The 17,140-nt window shown below is 43.8% G+C and overlaps 1 protein-coding gene across 32 annotated transcripts in view; it reads left to right on the top strand.

Annotated features, from left to right (window-relative positions):
* ASPH (aspartate beta-hydroxylase) overlaps nt 1-17,140 on the top strand; it is a 190,704-nt gene that overhangs the window by 145,708 nt on the left and 27,856 nt on the right. For all 32 annotated transcript variants that reach the window (XM_065585626.1, XM_024109617.3, XM_024109616.3 and 29 more), the window contains 2 exons: nt 13,997-14,095; nt 15,816-15,905. In XM_065585626.1, the coding sequence (XP_065441698.1) occupies nt 13,997-14,095; nt 15,816-15,905 (189 nt within the window). The remainder of the gene's footprint in view (nt 1-13,996; nt 14,096-15,815; nt 15,906-17,140) is intronic.

Genomic DNA, 17,140 nt, shown 5'->3' with positions numbered 1-17,140 from the left:
TGACTTTGAGAAACATGTCATGGACAGTGAAATCAGACTTCCCCCGTGAAATCTAGCTGAAGAAGGGAGGGAGGATGGGCAGGGCAGGGCTGGGGTGCCACAGCTGCAGGCATCTACTGTTCATCGGGCTCCAGCTGCTAATCAGCTGGGTTCTGGAAGGATGGGACTTCCTCTTTTCTTGCACGGTCACTCTTGGGAAGAAATCAGACCCACCTACATCTCTGGGTACCTCCTCCGGCTGCAGGAAGCCCCCGGAGGTGGGTCTGATCCCCCCCGCCCACAAGGGCCATGTAGGGGAAGAGGAAGTCCTGTTCCTCCCCAACCTGGCCGGGGCTAGGAACCCCTGGCTGGGGCACTCCCAGTAGCACAAGGGAGATCAGACCGACCTCTGGGAACCTCCCCCGGCTGCAGGAAGCTCCACGGGTATTGTCTTCAGAGCCCAGCTATGAAGGCAGTGCAGAAGTGAGGATGGCAATGCTGCAAACCCCCCACCAACAGCTTTGCACCCCCTCCCTCCTCCCCACCCCTCCGCCCAATGACCTCCTTTTGCGTTGGGACCCCTGCAGTTACAGCATTATGAAATTTCAGATTTAAACATCTGAAAATGTGAAATTGGCCATGAAATTGATCAAAATGGACCATGAATTTGATAGGGCTCTAGGGATGTGTTAGGGTGGTTCAATCTCTGACCTTTCAAACCTTGTCTTCTTTGCTCAGACTGCCAACACAAGTGCCAATTAAATCACATTTTTTATGTGGAGTCTTGTTCACTAGGATTGATGCTGCTTACCTGTAGCCTGGCGGAAACTCCACCCATCTGGGAGGGATTCCCTTCCCACCTGACAGAGAAAGCAGGAAACCCCTCTCACCATGTGTGGACTTTCATCTGGGCTGGCAAGTCAGAAGCTTCCAGAGCTCAGGCTGCATGAGGGGCTGTTCCCTGCTGAGTGAGGGAAGGGCCTGTTCTTCCCCTGAAGATGCTGGTGCTCTTGTTGGACCACCTGAGCTACAGGATTAACTAGATTGGCCAGCACAGGAGAAGGCCGTTATCCAAAAAGAGGAATGGGCTAAGCTGGTTGGTGCCATGTGCTGGGTCCGTAGGGTAGCCAGTTGCTACTGTAGCAAATAAAATTGTTGCTATACCTTGCAAAGCTCTGTGTCTCCCACTCACCTCTGGGAGGTAGAGGGAGCCCATGCCCCATGTGGTGCCTCCAGAGGATCGATGAGCTGCTGGAGCCAGATGTCATGTTTAGGGGAGGGTGTGGTTGGAGCAAGGAGACCAGTCCCAGTACCCACCTTCCATGTGTTCTCAGCACAGTGTTTGCTGTGGCTGCTGCTTTGGCATCTTGTATAACCCCAGCCTTAGAACGTTAATGTTCGGTTATTATTTTGGCATGCTGCCAACATTTTCCTACAGAACATAAGTGGGACAAAAGAAATGGCAATTTTTAATAGTTGGTATCTCAGCCAAATCTGCACAGAATTTCATGGAGCAAAGAAAAGACATGTCTCTAGCCCAAGATCTGTCTTCCTTCTGAATTTCAATGGCATGTTGCAAACAGTGTAGGTGTTGGAGCTTGTTAAAAAAAGTCACAACAATCCTTTATAATGGGGGGAGGGGAGAGCATAAGGCAACCTAAATATAGATAGGGGTTGCTATCAGCTGTCCCTGTAATTATTTTGATATGACTACATTGTACAAATTTTGCTGTACCACACACAAAAGAAATGGTTCTAAGACAAAATATGATAAGTTATTATTGGTCTGTTTTTAATATCTTTTTTGCCATAGTGCTGTAGGCTTCTCAAATACAATTATTTCCTTTCGCAGATCACTAGCCAGTTAAATGAAGTAGACCACAATAATGCTTTGTCCTTGTAAAAGAGCAGCTAATGCCTGATTGGATAGTTTGGCAGATATTCTATTTCAAATAATACAGCTTTTTTCTCATATTCTGACTCTCCTGTGAGCAAAACCCTGACATCCTAACTCACAAAAAACTTCCATGGACTTCAATGAGAGGATGGTTGGTTATTATGGCACAGGCTGAGCCTCTGAATTCTGTTGCTGATTCCACCACAGAATTCTTGTGTAACCTTTGGCAAGTCACTTAATCTCTCTGTGCCTCAGTTTCCCTTCGTTAAAATGATGGTAACACTTCTTTTTTTCTGTCTGTTTTGTCAGCTTAGAACATTAACTCTTTGAGTAGTCAGGAACTGTTTGTCATTGAACAATGTCTAGCACAAAGGACCCAATTTTTTTCTGGGGCCTCTAAATGCTACCATAATACAAATAATAATAATAAAAAATAACAATAACCACTACTTTCTTTAGGAAGAAATAAATATGGATCTCAGTATTTGGCTTAGTGTACAGAATCAAGATTTTTGTTTGTTTTCTTCCCACAAGTAACTTGAAAAGTTTTGGGTGGTTTCCTACCTGTTTTAGGGGCCCGATCCTGTGCGGTTCGAAGGGTTCTCAGTTTCCACTGATTTAACTTGGAGTCACAAAGAGGGACTCATCATTACAGAGGATCAAGTCCTAAAATCCTAAATCAGTAATGGAATATATTTTGATTTAATTCTAAATAGCTACATTTTAAAAGAATATTGCTGAAAATCATTTCTTACTTCAAGCAGTGACCTGGTTTTAGGGCTGTAGGTGTTTTCTTGCAACAATGGGTATGTCTAAACTACGGGATTAATCCGAATTTACAGAATTCGAATTTTGGAAACAGATTGTATAAAGTCGAATGTATGAGGCCACACTAAGCACATTAATTTGGCGGTGTGCGTCCATGTACCGGGGCTAGCGTCGGTTTCCAGAGCGTTGCACTGTGGGTAGCTATCCCATAGTTCCCGCAGTCTCCTCCACCCATTGGAATTCTGGGTTGAGATCTGAATGCCTGATGGGGCCAAAAACATTGTCGCGGGTGGTTCTGGGTACATCTCTCCAGGGAAGCAACGGCAAACAACCGTTTCGCGCCTTTTTCCTGGGTGAACAGTGCAGACGCCATACCACGGCAAGCATGGAGCCCGCTCAGCTCAAGACAACAGTCATGAACATTGTAAACAGCTCGCGCGTTATTGTGCAGTTTATCCTGAACCAGAACCTGCAAAACCAGGCGGCGAGGAGTAGGCTACGGCAGCGCGGCGGCGAGAGTGATGAGGACATGGACATGGAATTCTATCAAACCGCGGGCCCCGGCGCTTTGGAGATCCTGCTGTTAATGGGGCAGGTTACAGCCATGGAACGCCGATTCTGGGCCCGGGAAACAAGCACAGACTGGTGGGACCGCATAGTGTTGCAGGTATGGGGCGATTCCCAGTGGCTGCGAAACTTTCGCATGCGTAAGGGCACCTTCATGGAACTTTGTGACTTGCTTTCCCCTGCCCTGAACCGCCAAAATACCAAGATGAGAGCAGCCCTCACAGTTGAGAAGCAAGTGGCGATAGCCCTGTGGAAGCTTGCAACGCCAGACAGCTACTGGTCAGTTGGGAATCAATGTGGAGTGGGCAAATCTACTGTGGGGGCTGCTGTGATGCTAGTAGCCAAAGCAATCGCTGAGCTGCTGCTATGAAAGGTAGTGACTCTGGGAAATGTGCAGGTCATAGTGGATGGCTTTGCTGCAATGGGATTCCCTAACTGTGATGGGGCGATAGATGGAACCCATATCCCTATCTTGGCACTGGGGCACCAGGGTACCCAGTACATAAACCGCAAGGGGTACTTTTCAATGGTGCTGCAAGCACTTGTGGATCACAAGGGACATTTCACCAACATCAACATGGGCTGGCCGGGAAGGGTTCATGACGCTCGCGTCTTCAGGAACACTACTCTGTTTAAATGGCTGCAGCAAGGGACTTACTTCCCGGACCAGAAAATAACCATTGGGGATGTTGAAATGCCTATAGTTATCCTTGGGGACCCAGCCTTCCCCTTAATGCCATGGCTCATGAAGCCATACACAGGCAGCCTGGACAGGAGTCAGGAGCTGTTCAACTACAGGCTGAGCAAGTGCAGAATGGTGGTAGAATGTGCATTTGGACGGTTAAAAGGTCGCTGGCGCTCGTTACTGACTCGGTCAGACCTCAGCCAAACCAATATCCCCATTGCTATTGCTGCTTGCTGTGTGCGCCACAATCTCTGTGAGAGTAAGGGGGAGATCTTTATGGCGGGGTAGGAGGCTGAGGCAAATCGCCTGGCTGCTGATTATGCGCAGCCAGACACCAGGGCGATTAGAAGATCACACCAGGAAGCGCTGCGCATCAGAGAAGCTTTGAAAACTAGTTTCATGACTGGCCAGGCTACGGTGTGAAAGTTCTGTTTGTTGAAAACCCACCCCCTTGGTTGACTCATTTCCCTGTAAGCAAACCACCCTCCCCCCTTAAATCACAGCTTGCTTTTAAAGGAAATAAAGTCACTATTGTTTAAAAATCATGTATTCTTTATTAATTGATTATAAACATAGGGAGAGAACTGACAAGGTAGCCCGGGTGGGGTTTGGGAGGAGGATAGGAGGGAAGGAAAAGGCCACTGAAAAAATTCAATATAATGACAGCCTTTTGGTTGGGCTGTCTACTGGGGTGGACTGGGAGGGTGCATGGAGCCTCCATCCCGCCCCCCGCGTTCTTACACGTCTGGCGGAGGAGGCTATGGAACATGGTGAGGGGGGAGGGAGGTTATACAGTAGCTGCAGCGGCACTCTGTTATCCTGCTGCCATTCCTGAAGCTCCACCAGATGCCGGAGCATGTCCGTTTGATCACGCAGCAGCCCCAGCGTTGCAGCCTGCCACCTCTCATCTTGAGCGTCCCTCATGACCTCACGGTCACTGGCATCTTTCCTGTACTTAGATACCGTGTCCTTCCACTCATTCAAATGAGCTCTTTCATTGCGGGTGCATTCCATTATTTCCAAGAACATCTCGTCTCATGTCCTCTTTCTCCGCCGCCTTATCTGAGATAGACTTCGGGACAGAGGAGGGAGGCTTGAAATATTTGCAGCTGCTGGAGGGATGGAAAAAAGGAGAGAAGTTTTTAAAAAGATACATTTTACAGAACAATGCTTATACTCTTTCACAGTGAACAACACTATTCACATTACATAGCACATGTGATTTCAGTACAAAGTCGCATTTTGCATCTTAATATTGGGTGCCTGTGGATTTGGTGTTAGAGATCACAGACGCAGGTCCGGGCAACAGAATTCGGCTTGCATGCAGCCATGGTAAGCCATTGTCTTTCGGCTTCTGCACCCTCCTTTCCCACATATCAAGCAAAGCCCATTGAGTGCTGTGGTTTTCCTGTTAACCTTCAGCAGCAGAAAACAAACTAAACTCCCCCTCCCCCTTCCAATTCTCTGGGATGATCGCTTTATCCCTCCCTCCACCACGTGGCTGGTATCAGGGAAGATCCCTGCTAGCCAAACGTGAAAAGCTCAGTGCCAATTCTCTTCCTCTCCCCTTCCCCCTCGTTCTTGGCTAACTGCAGGGAAGGATTTCTTTTCAGCCACAGGCAAACAGCCCAGTAGGAACGGCCACCTCTGTCCCCTTAATTAAATTCCTGTATTTCAACCAGGTTACCATGAGTGATATCATTCTCCTGAGGATTACACAGCGAGATAAAGAACAGATGTTTCTTGAATGCCAGCAAACACCGGAACCATACACTGCCAGGCTTTGTCATGCAATGATACCAGATTACTTACTACTAGCATGGTGTGGTCAAGTGTCCTACCATGGAGGATGGAATAAGACTGCACTGCCCAGAAACCTTCTGCAAAGGCTTTTGGAGTACCTCCAGGAGAGCTTCATGGAGATGTCCCTGGAGGATTTCTGCTCCATCCCCAGATACGTTAACAGACTTTTCCAGTAGCTGTACTGGCCGCGAATGCATCCCAAGTCCTCAGGGCAAATTAATCATTAAAAAACGCTTGATTTTAAACCATGTTTTATATTTTAAAAGGTAAACTCACCTGAGGTCCCTTCCATGGGGTCATGGTCTTGGGTACTGGCTTGGGAGGGTACTTCAGTCAGGTTGAAAAAAAAATCTTATCTGTTGGGGAGAACGGAGTGCTGTGTGCTCTCCGCAAGCTCGTCCTCCTCCTCCTCCTCCTCTTCCCCGTCCGCAGAATCCTCAGGTGTGGGTGATGAGATTACCCCCGCCTCGGAATCCACGGTTTGAGGTGGGGTAGTGGTGGCGGCCCCCCCTAGAATTGCATGCAGCTCAGCGTAGAAGCAGCATGTCTGCGGCTCTGACCTGGAGCGACCGTTTGCCTCCTTTGTTTTCTGATAGGCTTGTCTGAGCTCCTTGACTTTCACGCGGCACTGATCTGAGTCCCTATTGTGGCGGCACTGCTCTGAGTCCCTATTGTGGCCTCTCTCCATCATGCCCTTGGAGATTTTTTCAAAAGTTTTGGCATTTCGTCTTTTCGAACGAAGTTCTGCTAGCACTGAATCCTCTCCTCATATAGCGATCAGATCCAGTACCTCCCGTACAGTCCATGCTGGTGCTCTTTTTCGATTATCGGCCTGCATGGTTACCTGTGCTGATGAGCTCTCTGTGGTCACCTGTGCTCTCCTGTGCTGGGCAAACAGGAAATAAAATTCAAATGTTCGCGGGGCTTTTCCTGTCTACCTGGCCAGTGCATCCGAGTTCAGATTGCTGTCCAGAGCGGTCACAATGGTGCACTGTGGGATAGCTCCCGGAGGTCAATACCATCGAATTGTGGCCACACTAACCCCAATTTGAAATGACAATATCGATTTCGGCGCTACTCCGCTCGTCGGGGAGGAGTACAGAAATCGATTTTAAGAGCCCTTTATTTCTAAATAAATGCTTCGTTGTGTGGACGGGTGCAGGGTTAATTCGATTTAACGCTGCTAAATTCGAATTAAACTCATAGTGTAGACCAGGCCAATGAATGACATCCCCCCTAAGAAAATGAATGCCATTCTTTGCAAATATTAGGTGGTAGTCATGTCATTAGCTGTTGCAAAGAAAATAAAGTAATCTGAATTTGAGTCTTTCCAGATGAGGGCTTTTCAATTTCCATTTCCTCTCTCATATGCTTATTTGTCATTGAAGTTTTAATCATCTTTGTAACACCAGAGTTGGATTCAGAAAATGAGATATAAGCAGAACTGTTTTACAATCAGTTTTTCAAAGTTTTCCATAAGGAGTCAATGGCTGCAGAAGTATTGTAGTATGAATGGTCAAGTTTTGATTTCAGAGGAGATCGGCTTACGTGCAACATGTCCTTTCTTTTCACTTCAAAGATCATGAACCTAAACATCATACCTTGAATTAAGAGTTTTATGTCTATAGCTAGTGTTTAACCTGATGGGAAATATGCCCTATTTTATCAGGCTGTCCACTATACCGCTGCTGGAAGGGAATGTTAAGAAATAGGATTTTAATTTCTTCCCCCAGTTAAATGTCTTTCCCTTTAATGTTATATTTAGGAATTCAGGAACCGTACATTAAAAGCAATCTTTGGAGGAGTCACAGATTTGGTTGTTTTCAAAGGTCTACAGATCATGATCTAACACTTTTCAAGGAATTCCTCACTTGCAGTGATCTGAAGGCAAATTCTCTGTCTGCCCCTTTGTGCCACTGATTGGTTATTATTCTGAATAGCCCCTGAGGTTTATTTCTATATCCATGATTAATATTTAATGAACTAAGGGGCAATTTAGCATAACTTATTTCTAAACATAATTAATATTGTATGCAACAATAGCAGCAGGTTAATATAATCTACATTAAATGCTTCAAGTGTACTTTCTGCTGATTTTTATTGAATCACTCTCCTGGAGTGGTAATGAATGTAGATTTTTGTCTTAATGAAGCTAGATATTATTTAAAATTAACTATCATGCCAAGTGGCTTATAAAACTAAGTCAGATGTTGTATGTTTGGACTTTCTACCTTAGTTAATCAGATGTAACAAAATTGTATAGCACATAAATACTATTGAAACTCAATTTGTTTGGCCTGCTAGGGGCAGCTTCTTGGAACAGAATTATTATCTATAGAATATTGTAGCCAAAAGATGTAAAATCAATGGCAATACCATTTTTTTTCTGAATGGATGGTCAAACAGATTTTAACTGTGGATTGCCAACTCCATATTTTTACTAGTAATCTTTCTTTCTTGCTTATTTTCTTGCTTTCTAGAATTTTATAGACTCCCAAACAGATTATCTATTGGATTGAACCTTTGTAGTAATTTATTCCTGAGAAAAGTGGATGTAAAATGCAACCATTCTTAGGTAGCAGCATTTTACACACTTTGTACTCAGTTTGCACAGATACAAATGATTATATAAGGTGTAAGAGAGCACAGAGTTTAGTCCAAAGGAAAGAAGAGAAGGCAGTTGACCAAAGAACTTTTTTAAGAGGTAGGATTGTGTGTTGTTAGACAATTACTGGAAAAGATAAGGGAATATATGGGTGAAACATGCATGTGCATTGCTAAGGACTGGCATATAACACTGCTCTACAGCCAAAATGCTTCTGAAATAGATGTAGTCAAACTTTACTAATTCTGGGTCACTGAGAACGAAAATGATGCTTAAAATTGTTGATTGGCTCTAGTTTTCAAGATATGCTATTGGGTCAGTATATACGACCCTTGACTTGGGAATGGTGGAGGATAAGTGAGTTATAAAGGGAAAGGATCTCAATTTAAACCAGAAATGACTAAAATACATCTTTGACTGGATCTATGAATAAATCTCTGACTGAGTTTGGACAGTACTTTCTTCTTAGGCAAAACAATGAATGATGCACTCTGAAGCTGGTATTGCATCATACATGATATGAATTGCATCATGTTATTCCTAGAAGTCATGGATGATGCAATCATAATGAAACTTACATCACTCTGCTGAACAAATTGCCCTATATCAGCTCTAGAAATCATACAGTGTTGTGCTCTCTTACTTGTCAGTGTTTGATTTTGCAAAGGGACACATTTCTGTTTAGCCAAAGTGAGCAGAGATGCCTCATACTTGTGTGAACAGTGCAGATAACTTCTGCTATGTTTGTGATGAAGTGACTTTTGCATCACAAAAGCGCAGTATAACCACTATGGTTAAGAAAGCCTATCACCTTTATTTTGGCTGCAAAATTGGAGATCAGGACAAGAGGTGGGCCCCACACATATGCTGCAACACTTGTGCAACAAATCTTCGCCAGTGGTTGAATAGGAAAAGGAAATCTATGCCTTTTGCAGTGCCAATGATTTGGAGAGAGCCAACAGATCATACCAGCAATTGTTACTTCTGCATGGTGCCTCCAGTTGGGAAAGGTGTGTCAAAGAAGAAAAAGTGGACTGTGCATTATCCAAACATTTCATCAGCTATACGCCCAGTACCCCACCGAGAAGGACTGCCGGTTCCTGATGCACCAGAATCATTCTCACTTGAGTCAGAAGAGGAAGAGGATGAAACTTCTGGTCCTGAACCATCAATGTCACAGGACTCACATTTTCTCCCATCCTCCTCCTCTGAACCACACCTCATAACACAAGGTGAACTGAATGACCTTGTCGGGATTTGGAACTACCCAAGAGTAAGGCAGAGCTGTTGGGCTCCAGACTACAGCAGTGGAATCTCCTGGCAGGTGATGTTAGGGTTTCCATGTTCTGTGACCGTTAAAAGGATCTTGTCCCATTCTTCTTCATGGAAGGTGATCTTGTAGCCTGCAACAACATCGATGGTGTGATGGCAGCCCTCAACATCGTTCACGATCCAGATGAGTGGAGACTGTTCGCTGATTCATCGAAGACAAGTCTTAAAGCTGTTTTGCCATCAATTCCAGTTGGTCATGCAGTCCATATGAAGGAAACCTATGACAACATGAAACAACTTTTGAGGTGCATAAACTATGACCAACATCAGTGGCAGCTTTGTGGCGATTTTAAGGTTGTTGCTCTCTTGCTTGGTCTGCAGACTGGATACAGAAAGTACTGCTGTTTTCTCTGCGAATGGAATAGTCGTGCAAGAGATTCCCACTACATCAAGAAAGATTGGCCACTCTGACAGTCATTGGAGCCTGGGAGGAAAAGTGTTCAGCATCCACCACTTGTTGAATCAAGGAAGATTTTGTTACCAGCCTTAATCATCAAGCTGGGTCTGATGAAGAACTTTGTCAAGGCCATTGACAAAACAGAAGCAGCTTTCAAGTACCTCCGTGGAAAATTTCCAAGGTTAAGTGAAGCTAAGATAAAGGAAGGTGTCTTTGTTGGTCCTCAGATTTGTGAACTTCTTCGAGATGATGCATTTGACCATGCACTGCGTGGCAAGGAAAAGACGGCATGGAAAGCCTTCCAGTTAGTGGCAATAAATTTTCTCGGAAACAACAAGGCAGACAACTACAGGTTGTTGGTGGAAAACCTCCTCAAGGCATACAAAAGCCTTAGTTGCAACATGTCACTAAAGATACATTTTTTGCACTCTCATCTAGATTTTTTTCCACCGAACTGCGGAGCAGTGAGCGACGAGCATGGCGAGCGATTTCACCAGGACATTGCAACAATGGAGAAACGCTATCAGGGCAAATGGAGCCCATCAATGCTTGCAGACTATTGCTGGACAGTGACAAGAGATGCTCCATTTAATGAATACAAGAGACAAGCCAAGAAGTGCCGAGTAGACACTGAATAGGACTAAACTATGTACATAATAGTTTTTTTGCCTTTTGTTTCATAATCAATTTTATTTATATAACCCTTTTGCTGATTTTTAAAGTATTACATAAACAGGACAGGTGAAATATTATCACGTAAAGCAACCATAAACACATGAAAAGACCTAGGTTTACAATTTATGATTAAAACTCTACTATCTACACAATATACATAGACATAAAATGTAAAAACTTAAATATCTTAGAAACAGTAGCCAATCAGTTGTTTTAATGGTCATATTTGAATTCAGTACATCAAAATACATAATAAATAGCACATTTTATCTCTGAAGCAGACGACTTCTCAAAAATTGTAGACCAGTGTAAGTAGTAGTTTCAGGAATGTTTTTGGTTTTTTAAAATATTGCAGGCTTCACTATTGCCTTAGCCCTGGTCTACACTTAAAATGTAGATCAACCTAGCCACATTGCTCAGGGTATGAAAGATTTACTTCCCCGAGGACAGACACTGACTTTCATTTTTCTGGGTGGGTGCTCTGACCTGAAGCCCTGCCCCCACTCCGCCCCCTCCCCTGAGCACATCCTGCCCTCGCTCCGCCTCTTCCCTCCCCCCCCCGCCCGCCATAGAACAGCTGATTGGCAGGTGGGTGCTAAGCACCCACTATTTTTTTTCTGTGGGTGCTCCAGCTCCAGAGCACCCATGGAGACTGTGCCTATGTCCTTGAGTGCCATAGTTAAACCAGCCTAACTCCCAGTGTGACATGGCTAGGTCGCCAGAAGAATTCTTCCATCCACATAGCTACTGCCACATGAGGAGGTGGATTACCTACATCAGTGGAAAATCCCCTTCCCTCGATGTAGGGAAAGCCTAGGCTACGGTGCGAGAGCAGCAACTGTGCTGCTTTAGCCCCCGGTGCATATACAGGTCACTCTACTAGATCCTCAGCTGGTGTAAATTGGCATAGCTCCATGGAGCTCTGCTGATTAAGCTGAGGATCTGTCCTGGTGTCTGTGCCCATTCTTCCATTATTTTAAGGAGTGAGAAGTTGTAACAAAAGACACACTTAAGAATGTAATTGATATCATATAATACCACACCTGACACTAAAGTAAACACATAATTAGTCTCAAAAAAAGAGAGGAGGGTGAAAGTGGTGAGTGAGGTTTGAGGGTATTGGAGCTTAGACCCACCTTCTTCGTACTTCACCCGTTGCTTGAAACACTCCCATTTGACAGTGAGGAGAAGATGCATACAATACTGTGACGCTCCCTGGGGGCACTCCGCTACCACCTGCCCTTAGCCAGAGGAAGCCTTGTTAGGGTGACCAGATGTGCCGATTTTATAGGGAAAATCCCGATATTCGGGGCTTTTTCTTATATGGGCCCCTATTACACCACACACTCTGTCCCAATTTTTCATACTTGCTGTCTGGTCACCCTAAGCTTTGTCTGTGGGTTGGCTCCCAAACACCACCAGCCTCTGGCAACATTTACAATGCTTTCCAGACCTCCACAGGCCCTGCTTTCTCGTTACAGGTTAATGATAGGCACTTTCCAACCCCTGAGTCCTCCTAGCATCTCCCTGGAGTGCCTAGCCCCTGATCCCCTGGACACTAACAGAATTCCCAGAGGCCCTGTTCCCAAAGGAATGGTACCCACAGTTTGCCAGTTACACCATAGAACTCAGCTCTACCTAACATACAGCACTTAGATTTGTTTTTAGAGAAAGCAAGTATAAGTTTATTTACCAAAGGCCAGAGAATCAAATGATAGCAAGCAGAAGTACTGGAAACAAAGGGCTACATCTGAAATCAAATCATAACACGCATACTAGAGCCTAAACTTAACTAATAAAATATTGCCATGTCAAGAGCAAAATCTCAAATCCTTCCAGCATACTACAGTAAGGCTTGGCTGTGATCCTCTGTTCATGGAAAAAAAACATGCTGTCCTCTTGCCTCCTCAGTGGAAAGATTTATAGTTTCTTTGTCGCTACAGTTATAGTCCAAAAATCCATTGTCTGCACTTGTGATCAGGATAACCCCTACTGCTTGTGTTTTCCTGTCTAGGGCCTCCCCTGGAGACTTTACAATCACTTGATTAGCATTTTGCTCAGATGGTAATGGGTGTCGATTGTGAACCATACAATACTCAATTTGCATATAGACAGACAGATAAATGTCTCTTGCCAGAAAGAAACTTGTTTCTCAACTTTTTTGCCCCAAGCCACAGACCTGAAGAACATAAACATAACTCCTACATATTCTTTGTACACACATTTTGCAATGATTATGAGGACCAGTATGACAGACTTTCATTAGAGACCTATATGACACTCTTTGGTGAACTACTATGTGGATACCAGACCCCAGAAGTTCCCTGTAACCTCTATGCACCCCTGTGCCCTCTGTCAGCTGGTGCCAAGAGGTCCCTAGATCACAAATATCCTCTCTAAGCTTGTTCTCCAAGCCACTTCAATCTATCCCTACTAACATCTCACTTCTCTATTGCCTGTAGGCTTGTCTTCACTGCATACTTGAGCACTGTTCCCAACTCGAGTTCATCCACACACAAAAACCCTTTAACTTGAATGTGGTGGTTCTTTTAACTCAAGCTGGCTATCCTGTCAGGTGTTATAGGCTATAGCTTGAGTTGCACAGCTTGTCAGTCAGATGGTAACACAGCTATGCTGTAGTGTGGACAGAGGCTAGCTCCACTTGAGTGACGCAATTCCCTCTGTTTGCCAAGAAAGGACAAATAAGTTCTCCCACAACTCACTGGGAAAAAGTTCATAGAGCAGCTCAGTTTGCTGCAGTGCAGAGAACCATGGGATATGCCCCTAGAAGTCTTTGCACCACACACGAGTGAGCGCAGTGTGGTCATAATGTTTATTTTACAATGTGGCCACTCGCACTTGAACGAGGATAACTCAAGAGAATTAACCTGAGTGAGGATTACTCGAGCTAACTCTGCAGAGAAGACACACTCTACAAGACGTGAGGGGGAGGAAAAGAAAATAAAGAAATGTAGCTGAACAGCTAAGATACATGCAGATTATGTTAATTTGTGCAGCTGGTGATTTCTAACCATAAAGATGTGCTTGACACTGTTTTACTGTACACATAAATTATTGTAGCGAGATACCAAAGTGTAATGAATGAGCCTGGAAAAACCTGACCAAGTCAAGTGATTCTTAGAGAGTTGTTAGCAGATGATAGTGTTTGTTTTAAACCACAAAATCCTAACACAATTTTTGGTCTGCCACATACTGAGTAATCGAAGTTAATTTTGAAAAGAAATCCATAAATGAATATATAATAATTATTAATTTGTTTTAAAACAGGTCCTGAGTCTGGCTCCAAACGATGGCTTTGCTAAAGTACATTATGGCTTCATCCTCAAGGCAGAAAACAAGATAGCAGAGAGCATTCCATATTTGAAGGTAAAATTCCCATATTAGTTCTTTTCTTTTCTTTCTTTTCTTTAAAAATACATTTTACTGGTAGAAAAATGGTAGAAAAAAGGTGGTGGTGGTGGGGAAATTGTGATAACACAGGTTTAGCTATAAGCACAATAGTTATAAATAACCATGTATACTACCCCAAAATATATTAATAACTGCACAGATCAGTAAACCGAGACACACTTATATATCCAAGATTCATCAAGATTCAAGCATAAAGTATTGTTTCCTTGGTCACTAATGAATGATTTTACGTGATGGACAGGTTTGAATTTCTGGTTGTTTTGAGATTGGCATATGGCCAACCTTAAGGTTCCTGAGTAATCCAAATGATCCATTTGCATACTTTTGAATGTCTGGGAGGAAAGTTTGTAAAGTGAAACCCTGCCTTGGAATGTCCAGGCTTTCAAAAAAACAGAAAACCTTTTTGGGGGGAGGATTGGGAAGGAGGAGGCAGTTGAAAAAACTATGGTGTTTTTAAGAATTTTTTGGTTGAAGTAAGTGTTATTCATTCAACCTCAATGGGTAGTGATCAATGGCTCAATGTCTAGTTGGCAGCCAGTATCAAGCGGAGTGCCCCAGGAGTCAGTCCTGGGGATGGTTTTGTTCAACATCTTCATTAATGATCTGGATGATGTAATGGATTGCACCCTCAGCAAGTTCACAGATGACACTAAGCTGGGGGAAGAGGTAGATATGCTGGAGGGTAGGGATAGGGTCCAGAATGACCTAGACAAATTGGAGGATTGGGCCAAAACAAATCTGATGAGGTTCAGCAAGGACAAGTGCAAAGTCCTGCAATTAGGATGGAAGAATCCCATGCACAGCTACAGCTTGGGGACCAACTGGTTAAGCAGCAGTTCTGCAGAAAAGGACCTGGGGATTACAGTGGATGAGAAGCTGGATATGAGTCAACAGTGTGCCCTTGTTGCAAAGAAGGCTAACAGCATATTGGGCTGCATTACTAGAAGCATTGCCAGCAGATCGAGGGAAGTGATTATTCCCCTCTATTCCGCACTGGTGAGGCCACACCTGGAGCATTGCATCCAGTTTTGGGGCTCCCACTACAGAAAGGATGTGCGCAAATTGGACAGAGTCCAGCAGAGGGCAACAAAAATGATTAGGGTGTTGGGGCACATGGCTTACGAGGAGAGTATGAGAGGACAGGGCTTGTTTAATCTGCAGAAGAGAAGAGTGAGGGGGGATTTGATAACAGCCTTCAACTAGCTGCAGGGAGTTCCAAAGAAGATGGATCTAGACTGTTCTCAGTGGTGGCAGATGACAGAACAGGGAGTAATGGTCTCAAATTGCAGTTGGGGAGGTCTAGGTTGGATATTAGGAAAAACTATTTCACTAGGAGGGTGGAGAAGCACTGGAATGGGTTACCTAGGGAGGTGGTGGAATCTCCATCCTTAGAGGTTTTTGAGGCCCGGCTTGACAAACCCTGGCTGGGATGTTATAGTTTGGGTTGGTCCTAGTTTGAGCGGGGGGTTGGACTAGATGACCTCCTGAGATCTCTTCCAACCTTAATCTTCTATGATTCTATGAACCTAAATTTCAGGATAACAAATAATTATACATGTATATAGTTATATACTGATATATTTTACACGCCTATTTCTTGGATTGAATGGACAGCATACTGTAACAGCTAAATTAACTCAGTTTTACTAGTGTTTCTTTTTCTTTCTTTCTCTAGGAAGGCCTAGAGTCTGGTGACCCTGGCACTGATGATGGACGCTTTTATTTTCATTTAGGTGATGCCCTGCAGAGAGTTGGAAACAAAGAGGTATGAGTCTTACATATCCTTTATTCTAAAAAATGCAGTCCTGCAAGGTGCTAGGCACTCTTTTTCCAGTTCAGGAAAGCATCTAATCATGGTCTTAACATTGGGAATGTGAATAATCCCATTGGTTTAACAGCCCAGAATCTGGTGGAGCTCAGACTGTAGGACATCAGCAGCAGAAAGTCTGCCTGGAGTGTGGGTGCACAGCAATCCGTTAACAAATCCTGGTCCACCAGAGCGGGGCAGGGCAAAAGGGAAGGGCACAGAAAGATAACCAATGCAAACCAAGGAATGGGCAGGGCAGCCAGGGAGGGCTAGTCAGGGGACCAGGGGAATTCACAGATTCAGTGAGTAAAATTTTTGACTAGAAAGTATCTGTGTTTGATTAAAAGGTATGTTGCTACCACTGCAGGTGGAACCAATCCTGAACCACAGGAACCTTTCCCCCACGGACAAAAATAGATGAATACAGTGTATGTGTGTATGTTTGCTCACAGGTTCAATGTAACAAACTGCTTTAGACCTCAACTATGGGAGTAGGGCTCTCACTGCAACAGACATATAAGTAGTGCAGGACTTTGAACCAGTGCATTGGTTTCCTGTATTCATTCATGTGTTAGATTAGCAGGCAGATCAGAAAAATAGAATCCTTGCATAAATATTGAGGATTTTTCTTCAGGGCATAATGAGCACAAAATATAATGGAAATCAAGAGAGCTTCTGATTTATTGAATTTAGTAAATTCAAGGTTACACATGTGCATTAGCCCTGCTTCTTTTGAGGGGAAATCAGAAAATGTGGGTGTTTTTTAAACTATGAATCCTAATATTGACATGAAAATAAAAAAGATTCTTTGATAAGGAATATGGACAGCTGAAAACAAGAAAGCACTGTCTTGAGAGAATCTTCTATTTGTATGTTGTTTATCAGTGACACACACAATATTTCAGAGGCATCGACATTCAAGCCGTTTCAGAAATGCAGTCCTCTTGTGTATCTTGTATGCAATCAGTGGAACAAAAAAATCTGCTCATGGCATTTCTGTAGTCAACATAAACCACTGGCTATAATCAGACTTTGGCTGTGATCTTAACTGGAACCAGATAACCAAATATGACTGACCTTCAATTATTCTATGAAAATCTTATAGAACTGTGATTATAACAATTAGACTGAAGCTAAATCTCCAGATCCAAGTGACAACATTTTAGCACCTGAATTTTTAAAGTTAGACTATC

Source organism: Chrysemys picta, chromosome 2 (genome assembly GCF_011386835.1).
Source record: "Chrysemys picta bellii isolate R12L10 chromosome 2, ASM1138683v2, whole genome shotgun sequence".
Classification (NCBI taxonomy): Eukaryota; Metazoa; Chordata; order Testudines; family Emydidae; genus Chrysemys; species Chrysemys picta.
This window is presented reverse-complemented; position numbering and strand designations above follow the sequence as displayed.